This window comes from Leptopilina heterotoma, unplaced genomic scaffold, assembly GCF_015476425.1.
Source record: "Leptopilina heterotoma isolate Lh14 unplaced genomic scaffold, ASM1547642v1 Lhet_26, whole genome shotgun sequence".
In the NCBI taxonomy this organism is placed as follows: domain Eukaryota; kingdom Metazoa; phylum Arthropoda; class Insecta; order Hymenoptera; family Figitidae; genus Leptopilina; species Leptopilina heterotoma.
This window is the reverse complement of record NW_025110969.1, coordinates 1,426,522-1,440,513: the sequence shown is the minus strand read 5'-3', so window position 1 is coordinate 1,440,513 and position 13,992 is coordinate 1,426,522. Positions and strand designations below refer to the sequence as shown.

At 26.0% G+C, this 13,992-nt stretch overlaps 1 protein-coding gene and 1 long non-coding RNA gene across 4 annotated transcripts in view; one reads left to right on the top strand and one right to left on the bottom strand.

Moving 5' to 3' along the window:
• The window catches only part of LOC122503376 (E3 ubiquitin-protein ligase MIB1), a 744,700-nt gene that overhangs the window by 561,951 nt on the left and 168,757 nt on the right, over positions 1-13,992 (bottom strand). For all 3 annotated transcript variants that reach the window (XM_043613883.1, XM_043613884.1, XM_043613885.1), the window contains exon 9: positions 11,178-11,329. In XM_043613883.1, coding sequence (XP_043469818.1) covers positions 11,178-11,329 — 152 coding nt within the window. The remainder of the gene's footprint in view (positions 1-11,177; positions 11,330-13,992) is intronic.
• LOC122503381 lies at positions 5,437-10,107 on the top strand. The gene is made up of 2 exons (XR_006301737.1): positions 5,437-7,668; positions 9,814-10,107. It is a non-coding gene; the product is annotated as an uncharacterized LOC122503381 (long non-coding RNA).

The window sequence follows — 13,992 nt, the reverse complement described above, 5'->3', positions numbered from 1 at the left end:
ATTATTTTTGTAAATAATAATAAAAATCATCGCAGAATTTTAATAATTTTTAATACAATTTGAATTAAATTCCTCAAAAAATGTAATTATGCTTACAAATTTTATTAAAATACATCGAAAAATTTAATTCTTTAAAATTGTATTAAAATTCGTCGAAAAAATTCAAGTATGCTGATAAAATACTTTATGAGAATTCAATTTTGATAAACATTTATTTATTTAATAAATTATTTATTTTTGTATTTAAATAATTAAATTCTCGTTGAATTTTCTAAAACAAATTGTTTTAAAAATGAATTTCAGTTGAAATTTTAGATAATAATTTATTATTGAAAGCATTATAGCATGAATTTTTAAATATAATTGAATTTTGAAAAGGTTTCAAGTTAAAATATTTGAAAATTTGAATTTTTCATACTTTTAACTAAGAATTCTGTAGAATTAATTTTTTTTTTGAAAAATTTTAGTTAAATTTTGTTTGAAATTATTTTAAGATTTTATTTTCTAAGCATTTAATTGAAGAATTTTCGATGAATCGAAATTTCGTAAAATTGAATTTAAAAATTATCAAGAAAATTTTGTAAATATTATTAAAAATAAAAATAATTGATAATTGAATTCTTTCGAAGAATTTTAATAAAATTTTTTTAAATAATTACATTTTTCGAAGAATGTACTTAAAATTGAATTCAAAATAATAAAAGAAATCCTGTGAAGAATTTTATTATTTATAGGAGAATAATTGAATTATTGCAACAAATTTTATTAAATTTTTTTTAAATAATTGAAATCCTATTAAAAATATTATTTTTAAAAAAAATTGAATTTCTACAACGAATTTTATTCCATTCTTTTTTAAATTTTATGGAAATTGAAATTATTATAAAACATGAAGATATTAATCACTCCGAGTGATTGATATCTTCATGTTTTATGATAATATTTTTTTAGGTTGTAGAATTTCATAAAGGCATGAATTTAAAATTTTTTTAAAATCTTAATTCCTATAGAGTAATAATAATGATTAAATATTTTTTTAAAAAATAATTTATTACTGTTTTCGAGTAATTTTACAATTAAAAAAAATTCGTAAATAAATGTAATAAAACATTTTTTTTTAGTTTTAAAAATTTGGGAATGCTGATAAAATATGGGCAAAGGAAAAATTAGATTTTTTAAGTAAAACTTTGAGTTTTTGGCAAAAATCCCGAATCTTTTCATTTCATTTTTTAAACCAATAGATTTCATCACCTTGTCTCCTATTCTAAGAGAAGAAATCAATAAAAGAATGTAAATAATTACAAGTTTGATATGATCGGAAGATAAAACAGCAAACAGCATGAAAAACATATAAAAAAGAACAATAAAAATAGCAAAAAGAAAAAAAATGAAATGACGAAACTCGCAGATTTTCAGTTCATGTCGTAAACTTTGGCAATTTTGGATGACTCAATAATAAGATCGGTTGACCGATCAGAGTTGCCATTTCGTACGGCAGAAAGTACATTTAGCTAAATCACGTTTGGAGAATGCGGTTAAGCGCAACGTTCGACAACGAGTAGCCATAAATTGTGCACAAACACTAATAGTGTGGGTGCAAGGAACCAAACCGCATTTTATCGTGAACGAAAATACCCAATGTCTGTAAGTCCAATTGTATTATGTCAACTGTTCAAATCGTGTAATTATTTCAAGAAATTTACGAGCCATTCTCCTTCCATTTATTATTATATATATACGTGAAATGTAAAATTTCAATTTAAAAGAATATCTATATTATGTGGAGGGAGGGTCAAATTTTATTTTCCAAACAATCTTTTATAATTATTGGAAGAATTTAATTTTCCTTTAGACATAATTTTTCAAATTAAACTATACAAATTGATGAAAATTTGAATGTCAAAACGAGGAGCATTGACCATCACCCTGTCTTAGTCTTGGTCTTAGTCAAAGCCTTAGTCTTAGTCATAGTCTTAGTCTTAGACAAAGTCTTAATCAAAGTCTAAGTTATGATCTTAGTCAGAGTCTCAGTCACCGCCTTAGTCAAAGTCTTAGTCAAGGTCTCAGTCTTAGTCATAGTCAACGTCTTAGTCAAAGTATTAGTCAAAGTCTAACTCAAAGTCTTAGTCAAGGTCTCAGTCAAAGTCTCAGTCTTAGTTATAGTCAAAGTCTTACTCAAAGTTTTAGTCAAAGTCTTTGTCGGAGTCTTAATCGAAGTTTCAGTCTTAGTCAAACTCTTAGTCAAAGTCTCAGTTTTAGTCTTAGTCAAAGTCTTACTCAAACTCTTAGTCAAGGTCTCAGTCAAAGTCTCAGTCTTAGTTATAGTCAAAGTCTTACTCAAAGTTTTAGTCAAAGTCTTTGTCAGAGTCTTAATCAAAGTTTCAGTCTTAGTCAAACTCTTAGTCAAAGTCTCAGTTTTAGTCTTAGTCAAAGTCTTACTCAAACTCTTAGTCAAGGTCTCAGTCAAAGTCTCAGTCTTAGTTATAGTCAAAGTCTTACTCAAAGTCTTTGTCAGAGTCTTAATCAAAGTTTCAGTCTTAGTCAAACTCTTAGTCAAAGTCTCAGTTTTAGTCTTAGTCAAAGTCTTACTCAAACTCTTAGTCAAGGTCTCAGTCAAAGTCTCAGTCTTAGTTATAGTCAAAGTCTTACTCAAAGTCTTTGTCAGAGTCTTAATCAAAGTTTCAGTCTTAGTCAAACTCTTAGTCAAAGTCTCAGTTTTAGTCTTAGTCAAAGTCTTACTCAAAGTTTTAGTCAAATTCTTAGTCAAAGTCTTAGTCAAAATTTACGTACACAATTAACGGTGCACTCATCATCTCTTGAATCAAAAACATCTGAAAGGTGCTTGAGTAATGAATGCTGCACCTAAATTGTGTTTATTGTTTTTAGGTGAAAAAAGTGTGACCTACAAATCTAATTAATTACCTACAAGCAGACTGTCACCCCCAACCAATGGAGGTGACTTCATTGAGGTATTCAATCAATTAGCATCAACCAGTTAAGGTAAAATCATTCGATTTCCCAATCAATTAATATGAGACGTAATTGATTGAATATCACAATGATCTTCCCTTCACTGTTCGGTCATAACATTTCTAATCTTAATTAATTGTTTGTTCTTGATGAGGAGGGCAATTTACTGACACGTAACGCTCTGTTTATAAGGATGTAATGAACAATGATTTTAGGAAAAAAATAATCATTACGATAATAAAGTAAGTTACGTAATTTAATTTCTACTTTCAATTTCACCTAATATTTTCTTTCACTTTCATTTTCACTCTAAATAAATTTTTATTTTTTTCTTTCAATTTCACTTTTACTGATTTCAACTTTTACTTGCATTTTCACTTTCTTTCACTTTGACAAATTTTAATTTTTTATTTCTTTTATTTTAATTTTTACTTTCAATATGACAGAATTCTTTTTTACTTTCAATTTTTATTCTCATTTTTAATTTCATTTTCATTTTGATAGAATTTAATTTTCACTTACATATAGTTTTATTTTGATGTACTCTTATTTTTATTTTAATATATTTTTATTTTCACTTTCATTTTCATTTTCACTTTGACAGACTTTTATTTTCTCTTTCTATCAAAGTGAAAGTAAAAATGATATTAAAAATAAAAATTCAATAACAAAATGCAAATGAAAGTAAAAATAAAATATCTACCAAAGTGATACTCGTGATAATGCAAGTGAAAGTGAGAATAAATGGGAAAATAAAAATCTTTCAAAGTGAAAGTGAGAATGAAAGTGAAAATAAAAATGTGTCAAAATGAAAGTAAAAATGAAAGTGAAAATAAAAGTAAAAATGGAAAAAGGTGATTAGGTAAATTGGGACTAATTGAGATCCCTGAGAAATTTATTTAAAGCAAAATTGAAGTGAAAAATAATTAAAAAATGAAGTGCAAATAGAGAGAAAAGTGACTTTACTTTCTTTTCACTCTCACTTCACTTTGACTTGACTTTCACTTGACTTTCAATTTACTTTCACTGTCACATTATTTCTGTTGAATTTAACTTTATTTACATTCCAAATTTTCATTCTACTTTCATTGCTCTTTCACTTCAGGAAGTCGATTCTGTAACTTCACTTCAATTCACTTTCCCTTCACTTCTTTTTCACTAAACTAAACACTTTCACTTTCACTCTCCCTTCTCTTTTACTTCATTTTTATTGAATAAATGAGATAAATTAAATTCAATAAAAATTAAGGAAAATAAATAAATTATAATTCTAAAAGTGAAGTGAAAGTGAAGCGAAAGACAAATTTAACTTAATTGAGAGTGAAGTGAGAGTAAAGTGAAGGTGAAATGAAAGTGTTTATTAAACGTGATTTTCACTTCACTCTCACTTCACAATTACTTCACTCTCAATAAATTTAACTTGATTTTCACTTCACTCTCACTTAACTTTCACTTCATTTTTATTGAATAAATAAGTTAAATTCAATAAAAGTGAAGTGAGAGTGAAGCGAAAATCAAGTTAAATTTAATTGAGAGTGAAGTGAGAGTAAAAGTAAAGTGATATGAAAGTGTTTATTGAACGTGATTTTCACTTCACTCTCACTTCACTTTCACTTCATTTTTATTGAATAATTAAGATAAGTTAACTGCAATAAAAATGAAGTAAGAGCGAAGTGATAATCAAGTTAAATTCAATTGAGAGTGAAGTGAAAGTCAAGTGAAAATGTTTATTGAAAGTGATTATCACTTTCACTCTCACTTCACTTTTACTTCCTTTTTATTAAAAAAATGAGATAAGTTAAATTCAATAAAAATTAAGTATAATAAATAAATTATAATTCTTAAAGTGAAGTGAGAGTAAAGTGAAAGTGAAGTGAAAGTGTTTATTAAAAGTGATTTTCACTTCACTCTCACTTCACTCTCAATTACACTTAACTTGTATTTAACTTCACTCTCACTTTAATTTCACTTCATTTTTATTGAATAAATGAGATAAGTTAAATTCAATAAAAATGAAGTAAAAGTAAAGTGATAATCAAGTTCAATTTAATTGAGAGTGAAGGGAAAGTTAAGTAAAAGTAAAGTGAAAATCACTTTTAATAAACACTTTCACTTTAATCTCACTTCACTCTCAATTAAACTTAACTTGATTATCACTTTACTTTTACTTCATTTTTATTGAATTTAACTTATCTCATTTATTCAATAAAAATGAAGTAAAAGTGAAGAGAGAGTGAAGAGAGAGTGAAGTGAAAATCACTTTTAATAAATACTTTCACTTCACTTTCACTTTAATCTCACTTCACTCTCAATTAAACTTAACTTGACTTTAGCTTCACTCTCACTTCACTTTTAGAATTATAATTTATTTATTTTACTTAATTTTTATTGAATTTAACTTATCTCATTTATTCAATAAAAAGGAAGTAAAAGTGAAGTGAGAGTGAAAGTGAAAATCACTTTCAATAAACATTTACACTTGACTTTCGCTTCACTCTCACTTCATTTTTATTGAATTTAACTTATCTCATTTACTGAATCAAAATGAAGTGAAAGTAAAGTGAGAGTGAAGCGAAAGTCAAGTTGAATTCAAAGGCAAGTGAAGTGAAAGTAGAGTGAAAGTTTTTATTTTAGTGAAAATGAAGTGAAGGGAAAGGGAAGTTAAAAGAATAGACCCCTCGAAGTGAAAGTGCAGTGTGAAAGTGAAGGTATAATAAAAAAGGATTGAAATGTGAAAGTAGAATGAAAGTGAAAGTAAATGTGAAGTGGAAAGTGAAAGTGGGGTGAAAGTGAATGTGAAGTGAAAATGGACTGAAAATGGGGTGAAATTACATAATCGATTTAAGTAACTTGTTATTGAAAGGGATGCTGTGGGGTGATTAAGCATTAAGGACATGTTTTATATGCTGACTGTATGAAAATAATCCCTATAAATGCAATATGATGAATTGACTTCAGATCACAATGTTCATACCTTGAGCGTTCTTAACTCTTTTTTTATGGTAAGAAGATTTCTTCTACTGCAAATTTTCCCGAATCGTCGTTAAAATAAACGTTGATAATAAATTCATAAAAATATAAAATAGGTTCAAAAGGAAAAATTGTAAAATTTGTTTTTCATATTCTTCCTTTTTTTTATAATATACAAAGAGATTAGACATAAAAATATCCCCTAATGATCTTAAAGCTTCACAATCTTCAATTTTTTTTTTCTTTTTCGTGCAACGTCACTATGTATATATATGAAAAGAGACGTTCCTCTCGTTAACGTCAAGGTCACGTCGACATTGCAGAATTTTAATGGTACCCAGAATGAATCTCGGAGATACTTGGGATGCAGTGAAATCACAGAAGAAGCAAGAAAACTAGGTTGAATTTTGTCGAAGCCCCCGGAGAATCGAAATGTAACCTACAAAGCGCTGAGCGGTTTCTACGATGAGGGGGACCAGACAGGAAATTACGTCTCCGGACATCCGCTTGAGCACTCCATAGAACGGTCCGGGGAGAACGGAGAGGGCAACGACGCTCTTGACTTGGCTACGTTAGAGTTCAGAGGTCAAAAGGAAGAACGACTTCCGCGTTTGGAAGCGACATGCTTTCAAAAGAAGCAATACGTAGCGCGCGACGCATTGAATAATATACAAAAAATAAAAAAAAAAAAAAATTGCTCACACTCGCAGAAATATCGACTTTTTAAGGAAACCAGGGAATTTTTATCAAAATTCATGTATTACGGAATCTTATCACATTTCAAATCTTTTTGAAAAAAAAATCTCTTTCACTAACTTAAATTTAGAAATAATATATAGAAAATCAAAGTTTGCTGTTTTTTCTCTAACGAAAGTATTTCCTCCATATTGGATACGCCATTTTGAATTTTGGTACTCTACACAGGAAATGAAAAGTGTTGTTTTAACCTGAATTCGGGTGAAAACAACACTTTTCATTTCCTGTGTAATTATGACGCGCTCTGAAAAAGACCAAAGGACCTAAGAAACAAAATTGTTTTTAATATATTTGTAAATTTGAAGAATGAAAATAAAGGGCCCTTTTCCCAAGGGGCCGTTACATTACCCCCCCCCTTAAGGACCGTTACGATACGTAAAAATATAGGTCACAGTTGACCCATTTTTTAACTTACAGGTCAAAAAGTGGTCCCATAAAGCCCCACCCCCCCGGAGGGGCCTTTACATTACTTCAAAATTCAAATCATTGCAAAAGCGGTTAAGCGCCAAAATTTGAAATAAATTTATTTACACGTTTCCATTTAAAAAGATTTTTTTCTAAATTGTATTTTTAAATTCGTTTTTAAATTCGTTTTTTTTTAATATTTTGAAGTAAATTTACATTATTCACATATTTTAACATGTTTTTTAACAAAGATTTTTTCTGATAATTTTTGTAAAGTAAAAACACTATCGGTTACTTAACCTTCGTTCTTGCTGTAGATAAGTTATTATTTATTACTCTTTTGCTATCTATATAATTGTCCAAGTATTTTTCTGTCAATCTTATAAAAGTCAAATTACTACGAAGTAACTTACATTTGTAAATGTAACAATATTTAGAGAGTTGTATAATTATAAAGGCTCAAAATTTTTAATTAAAAAAAAGTCAAAATGCCACAATTTCTACGTGTGAATTTTATATTCATTTTGTTAATAATATTCATTATTGACTATACCTATGTAAATGCAAGTAAGTTTAATTTTCTAATTTCCTTCAGAAAGTTGATATATTCTTAGAATTCATTTCATAAAAGTTTTTCGCAAAAATATTATATACATACCTATATAAAATTATATTAATAAAAATAATTATAATAATGTGAAAAGTTGAATTTACAAAAAAAAATTTCCATTTTAAGTTTTACTGAAAAATTATAATTTATTTCCAATCCTTTTTTCCCCTATGAAAATATAAATCCAAAAGGTTTTTTAAAATACTCCTCATCATTTATTTTTTCTATTTATAAAAGAATAATAAATTAAAAATTTTCAGTTAATTCAATTATTTAAATACAAAAACAAATAATTATTGAATAATTGTATGTTTCTTAAAATTCAATTATTCTCATAAAGAATTTTATCAAGGAATTTTTAAATAATTGAATTCTTTTGACAAATTTTAATAAAATATTTCAGAATAATTGCACTTTTCGAGAAATTCGATTAAAAATGTATTAAAAATATTTGAAATTCTGCGATGAGTTTTATTATTTGTGAAAATAATTGAATCCCTAAGAAGAATTTTATTATTTTTAACTAAAATTCCTTTAATTATTATTTTTAATAATTACGAATATAATTGAATGCCTGTAAAAATTTTATTAAAATAGTAGATATTAAAAAACATAGAATTGGGGAAATTTTTTGAAAATTATTGAAATTTTGCAAAGAATTTAAATAAAGAATTTGTAAATAATTGAATTTTTATGATGTTTTTATTATTTATGAAAATAATTGAATTATCGTGAAGAAATTTATAAAAAAATTTGTAAATTATTGAATTCCTGTGAAAATTTTATTATTTATGAAAACAATTTAATGTTTTCGTAGAAATTTATCAAAATTTTTTTTAAATAATTGAATTATTTTGGAACAATTTATTAAAATAATAAAATATTAAAAATCATTCAATTGAGGGAAATTTTTGAAAATAATTGAAATTTTGTCAAGAATTTTATTATTTTTGAAAATAATTGAATTTCGGAGATGAATTTTAATATTTCTAAAGATAATTGAATTAGTGACGAGAATTTATTAAAATTTTTGAAAATAATTGAATTATTGCGAAGAAATTTATAAAAAATTTGTAAATAATTGAATTCCTGTGAAAATTTTATTATTCATAAAAATAATTAAATGTTTGCGTAGAATTTCATTAAAATTTTTTCCAATAATTGAATTCTTTTGGAAAATTTTTTAAAATAATAAATATTGAAAATCATTAAATTGAGGAAAATTTGTTGAAAATAATTGAAATTTTGACAAGAATTTTATTATTTTTGAAAATAATTGAATTCCTGAGTAATTTGGCCAAGAATTTTATTAAAATTTGTAAAAATAATTGAATTTCGTAGAAGAATTTTATTATTTATATAAATAATAATTGAATTCTTGCAACGAATTTTAGTAAAGTTTATAAAAATAATTTAATTTCGGTGAAGAATTTTAATATTTATAAAAATAATTGAATTCTTGGAAAGAACCTTGTTAAAATTTTTTAAATAATATTGAATTCTTGCGACGAATTTTATAAAAATCTTTTTAAATATTTAATGTTTTTGGAAAAATTTTTCGAAATTTTGTAGTTTAAATAATTGAATTCCTATAAAATTTTAATTACTTATGAAAATAATTGAATTATTTCGAAAAAAATTTAATAAAAATTTTGTAAATAATTGAATTCCAGTGAAATTTTGCCAATAAGAATTTTATTAAAATTTTTGAAAATAATTGTATTTTGGAGAAGAATTTAATTATTTCTAAAAATAATTGAAATTTTCACGAGAATTTATTAAAATTTTTGAACATATAATTGAATTTTTCAGAAGAAATTTATTACTTTTGAAAATAATAGATTTTCTGCAATCATTTGTAATTTCTCTAAAATTCTCCATATTATATTGAACAATTCCTTTTTCTATCAAATTACGGACTTTATGGACCTTTTTTTAAAAAAACTTATTTTTACCGACTGGATGCAAAACGGACCTAGTTCGAGTCCTGTGAGAGTGAAAAAACAATATGTCAAAATGAACATTCTAGAGTTTAAGTTATTTTTCAAAATAACCTTTACCTTTTTATAACGTTCATAATTTTATTTTATTGTCAAATGTAGGCTTTTCTGGATCTACCTTAAGATGTCCGGAAAACAAGAATGGAATGTGTAAATTAAATTGCAATAAGTCTAGCGACAAAGCGGATGGTATTAAAGGATGTAGTAAAAATCGGATGGGAAACGCAATGACTTGTTGTGTTGCACTCGGCTGAGGGTAATGTTTAAAAGAAAATATATTTATAAAAGACAAATAATGAAATGTTAATTGATCATATCAATCATTATTATAGCGTAAAAATGAAAAATAAAATTTATATGGGAAAAACAAAATAAAATTTTTCTAGCAACCTTGAATTTACCTCAATTTTTGGATTACTGATCATGAATTTAATATGTTGAGTTTTCAGTTTTTACAACGATTTTAAATATCCACGAGAAACAAATTTTAGGAAAATCCATTTAATATTTATTAAAATTCCATTCGCCGAAGGTCTACCTACATATATATATAGGTCAGTCGATTCGTTTCAAAGCCGAGGAAACAATTTTTCAAAAAACTCAATTAAAATTTTGAATTGAAAAAAGGTTTCATATAAAAAAAGTTTAAATAATTTACCAATTTTCCAAATAACAATTTTTTAGAAAAATGGTTACAATATATTTTTTATCTCTGGTTTATTAATTCGTATAAATGCAGTGCATACCTATACGGATTATTCATACAACGAAAATTTAATTAACATGTAAAGCTACTGTTTTTTTTTGTTGAAAAAATATCAATTTTTGAATATAGTTTGTAAAAAAGAATTTTAGAATTTAAACTATTATAAATATAAATAGCTAACCGAGTTCTTTTTTAATACTTTGAAATTAAAAGTTTAATAATTAACTTTTTTTTTCCGTATGCGATAAAAAATTTAAACCTAGAAAACTTTGGCGTTAACGTTTTAGTGTCGAAAGATTCCCTAATGCTGTCGCTTTCAATAGACTCAAAGTCTGGTTAAAGTTTCTAATAGAAACTTTTTTTATGATTACGTTCAAAGTGAGGATTTAAGTTCCCAGTTTCCAATGGCAGTAAGGGATCATCATTTCGATGTAAAAACTTTTATTCAAAGAGTTTAAATCAATCAACAAATTCAATACGGTGGAAAATTAATGGTATCGAGAGAGAGAGAGAGATCAGATATAATTTTTCAAAAAGAATTGCATTTTAACAAAAAAAAAAGAGAGAAAAGAAGTCCGATAAGATATGTGTGTTAAGAGAGAGAGTTGAAAGGATGGAGGTTGAATTTGAAGATTTCCTTTATCTGAAATGGTTTTTGGTGAGGGATTTTAAGCAGCATTGCACCAACAATCGAGACATTCAAGGCTCTAAACGCTTCCGGACAAAAGCGAGCACGTCACATCGAAAATGTTCCACTCACCTTGGATTTCCACGGAGTGCGGCATGGTGCAGAGCGTTGAAGCCATTGTTGTTTGTAAGGGTGATGTCTGCTGCATGGTCCAACAACAGAGCCAGCATGTCATCTCGTTTCTTGGAGATTGCGTCGTGCAGCGGAGTGTCTCCTTCTGAGTCCTGTGTGTGAAAAAGAAGAATTTATTCTCTTTTTTTTTCATTCTCTTTAAAATGCTTTCTTGCATCTTTCGCGACATTTTCTTCTAACAATGAAAAGCAACGAACAATGAATTTGACATAAATACAGATTTTTTTTCCACCCTTTCCTTTCCTTTCCATTTTTATTATTACGAAATGCTAGATATGATATAAGTTGTGATGCAGAAAATTTTAAGGGTGTTAAAACAAGAAGGTTTAGTAGGATTATTTAACTGGTTTGAAAATTTATACGCGCTTTAAACGCTTTTTACGTCCTTTTTTTCAATTTTGTCACCTTTTTCACCTTCTTTTAATGATTTGTCACCTTTTCTCCCTTGTTTTGCTGATTTAACCCCTTTTTCTAATCAAACATTTCTTACCACTGAATAACATGACCATAATAGTATATTGTGCAACAAGTACAGAAAGAAGCTGTTTTCCGACGAGTGCAAAGTTTGCTGTCCCGAGCGAAGCGAGGGCAGCAATTTGCACGAAGTCGGAAAATCTTCTTTCGTACGTGTTGCACACAGTACTTTGTGCAACACCTTTTGGTTTTGATAAAAAAAGCTGTTTGAAAACGCTAGTTGACGCCAATATACGTACTGTTTAGCAGGGTTTGGAACGTATGTTACCGCACGTAATATAGGTGGTTTTCTACGCGTATATTACTGTAAAAAACAGGTATTCTACAAATAGAAAACAAATATCTATGTATATCACCAAAAAAAACCCAAAAGTTTAAGAACTTTGCCGCACAAGTGCAACAAAGTAAGCACTTTGCCGCACTAGTGCAGCAAAGTACTGTTTTGCGCCTACTTTACAGGCATGCAAAGTATTACTTTCCTTACAGGTGTTGCACAAAATAATTTTTTACATTTATCTGTACAACAATAACATGAAAAAAAGAAACTATTATTTCGGATAATGGAGGTTACACTTTAAGTACAAAATCCTAATAAAAAATACCTACAATATTAGTAGGAAGAGAATACTAAATTTGGATTTCAATATTCGTACTAATAAAAAAATTTTATAATAATTTGGGTCCATTTAATGTTTCCAATTCTTCTTGTTTTCAAAAGTTATGGCAGCTAGCACCAAATGTCCAGAAAACAAAAAAGGATATTGTAGATTATATTGTGAAAGTAATTCTAAAAATATTGGTAGAAAAGGATGTGGTAAAAATGTAGTAGAATCCCCAATGACTTGTTGTGTTTCTTTAGACAAACAGTGGGTAATTTTGAAAAGAAAATTTGCTTCTGAAAGGCAAATAATAAAATATTAAGTGGCCACATCAATAATTTAGATGTAAAAATGAAAAATAAACTTTATGTAGCAAAAAATAAAAGTTTTGAATATAGATTAAAAAGTACTAACTTTATTACAGGAATAAAACAAAAAGCAAAACATAAGCAGACTTCGCACTCGATAATTAATTTTTAAAAAGTAGTTTTCAAACTAAAAAAAAAGTAGCTATCGAAAAATTAAACTTGACGATCAAAAAAACTCGTTTTAGACACTTCACAAAACTGAGAAAAATTCCATTCTAAATTTTATTTTCCTGACTTTTGCCTAAATTTCATCAAAAATATTTACTTTTTTCTCATCCTGCAAATAAATAATTTTTTAGCAGAATAAGAAAGACCTGCAACGAATTTTATTATCCATGAAAGAATTTAAATATTTATGAATTTAAAAAAATTCTAGTCAAAATTTCAATTATCTTTATAAATAATAAAATTCTTCACCGAGATTCAATTATTTTCAAGAGATTCTATTAAAATTCTTGTCAAAATTTTAATTATTTTCAAAAATTTCCCTTAATTCTATTACATTTTCAATATCTACTATTTTAATAAAATTTTCTAAAAGAATTCAATTATTAAAAAAAAAAATCTTTAAGAACATTCATCGCAAACATTTCATGAATTTCATAAATAAAAAAAATTTCACAGGAATTAAATTATTTACAAATTTTTTTGATAGAATTCTTCATTAGAATTCAATTTTGAGAAATTATTTTGAAAAATAATAAAATTCTTCGCAGAAATTCAAAAATATTAAAAAATTTTTGGCAAAATTTCAATTTATTTATAAAAATAATTTAATTCTTGCGAAGAATTTTATAAAATTTTTTAAATAATTGATTACTTTCGACTAATTTTATGCGAATTCTAATTATCAACAATTGAATTCCTGAGAAATCTATTATTCATGAAAAAAATTGAATTCTTACGAAGATCTTTTCCAAAAATTTTTTAAATAATTGAATTCTGTTTGGAAATTTTATGAAAATAGTAGATATTGGAAATCATTGAATTGCAAAAAGTTTTTAAAAATAATTAAATTTTACAAAGAATTCTAGTCAAATTTTCGGAAATAATTGAACGTCTATGTCGTATTTTATTAAATTATTTTTAAAATAATTGAATTCTTAAAAAGTATTTTATTATTTATGAAAATAATTCAATTCTAAAACGATTTCATTAGAATTTTTTTAAATAATTGAATTTCCAAGAAGAAATTTATTATTTTTAAAAATAATTGAATTCTTGTAATGAAAATTTTTTTTTTTGGAAAATAATTGAATTTTGCAAAGAATTTTATTAAAATTCCTGAAAATAATTGAATTTTTGGGAATAATT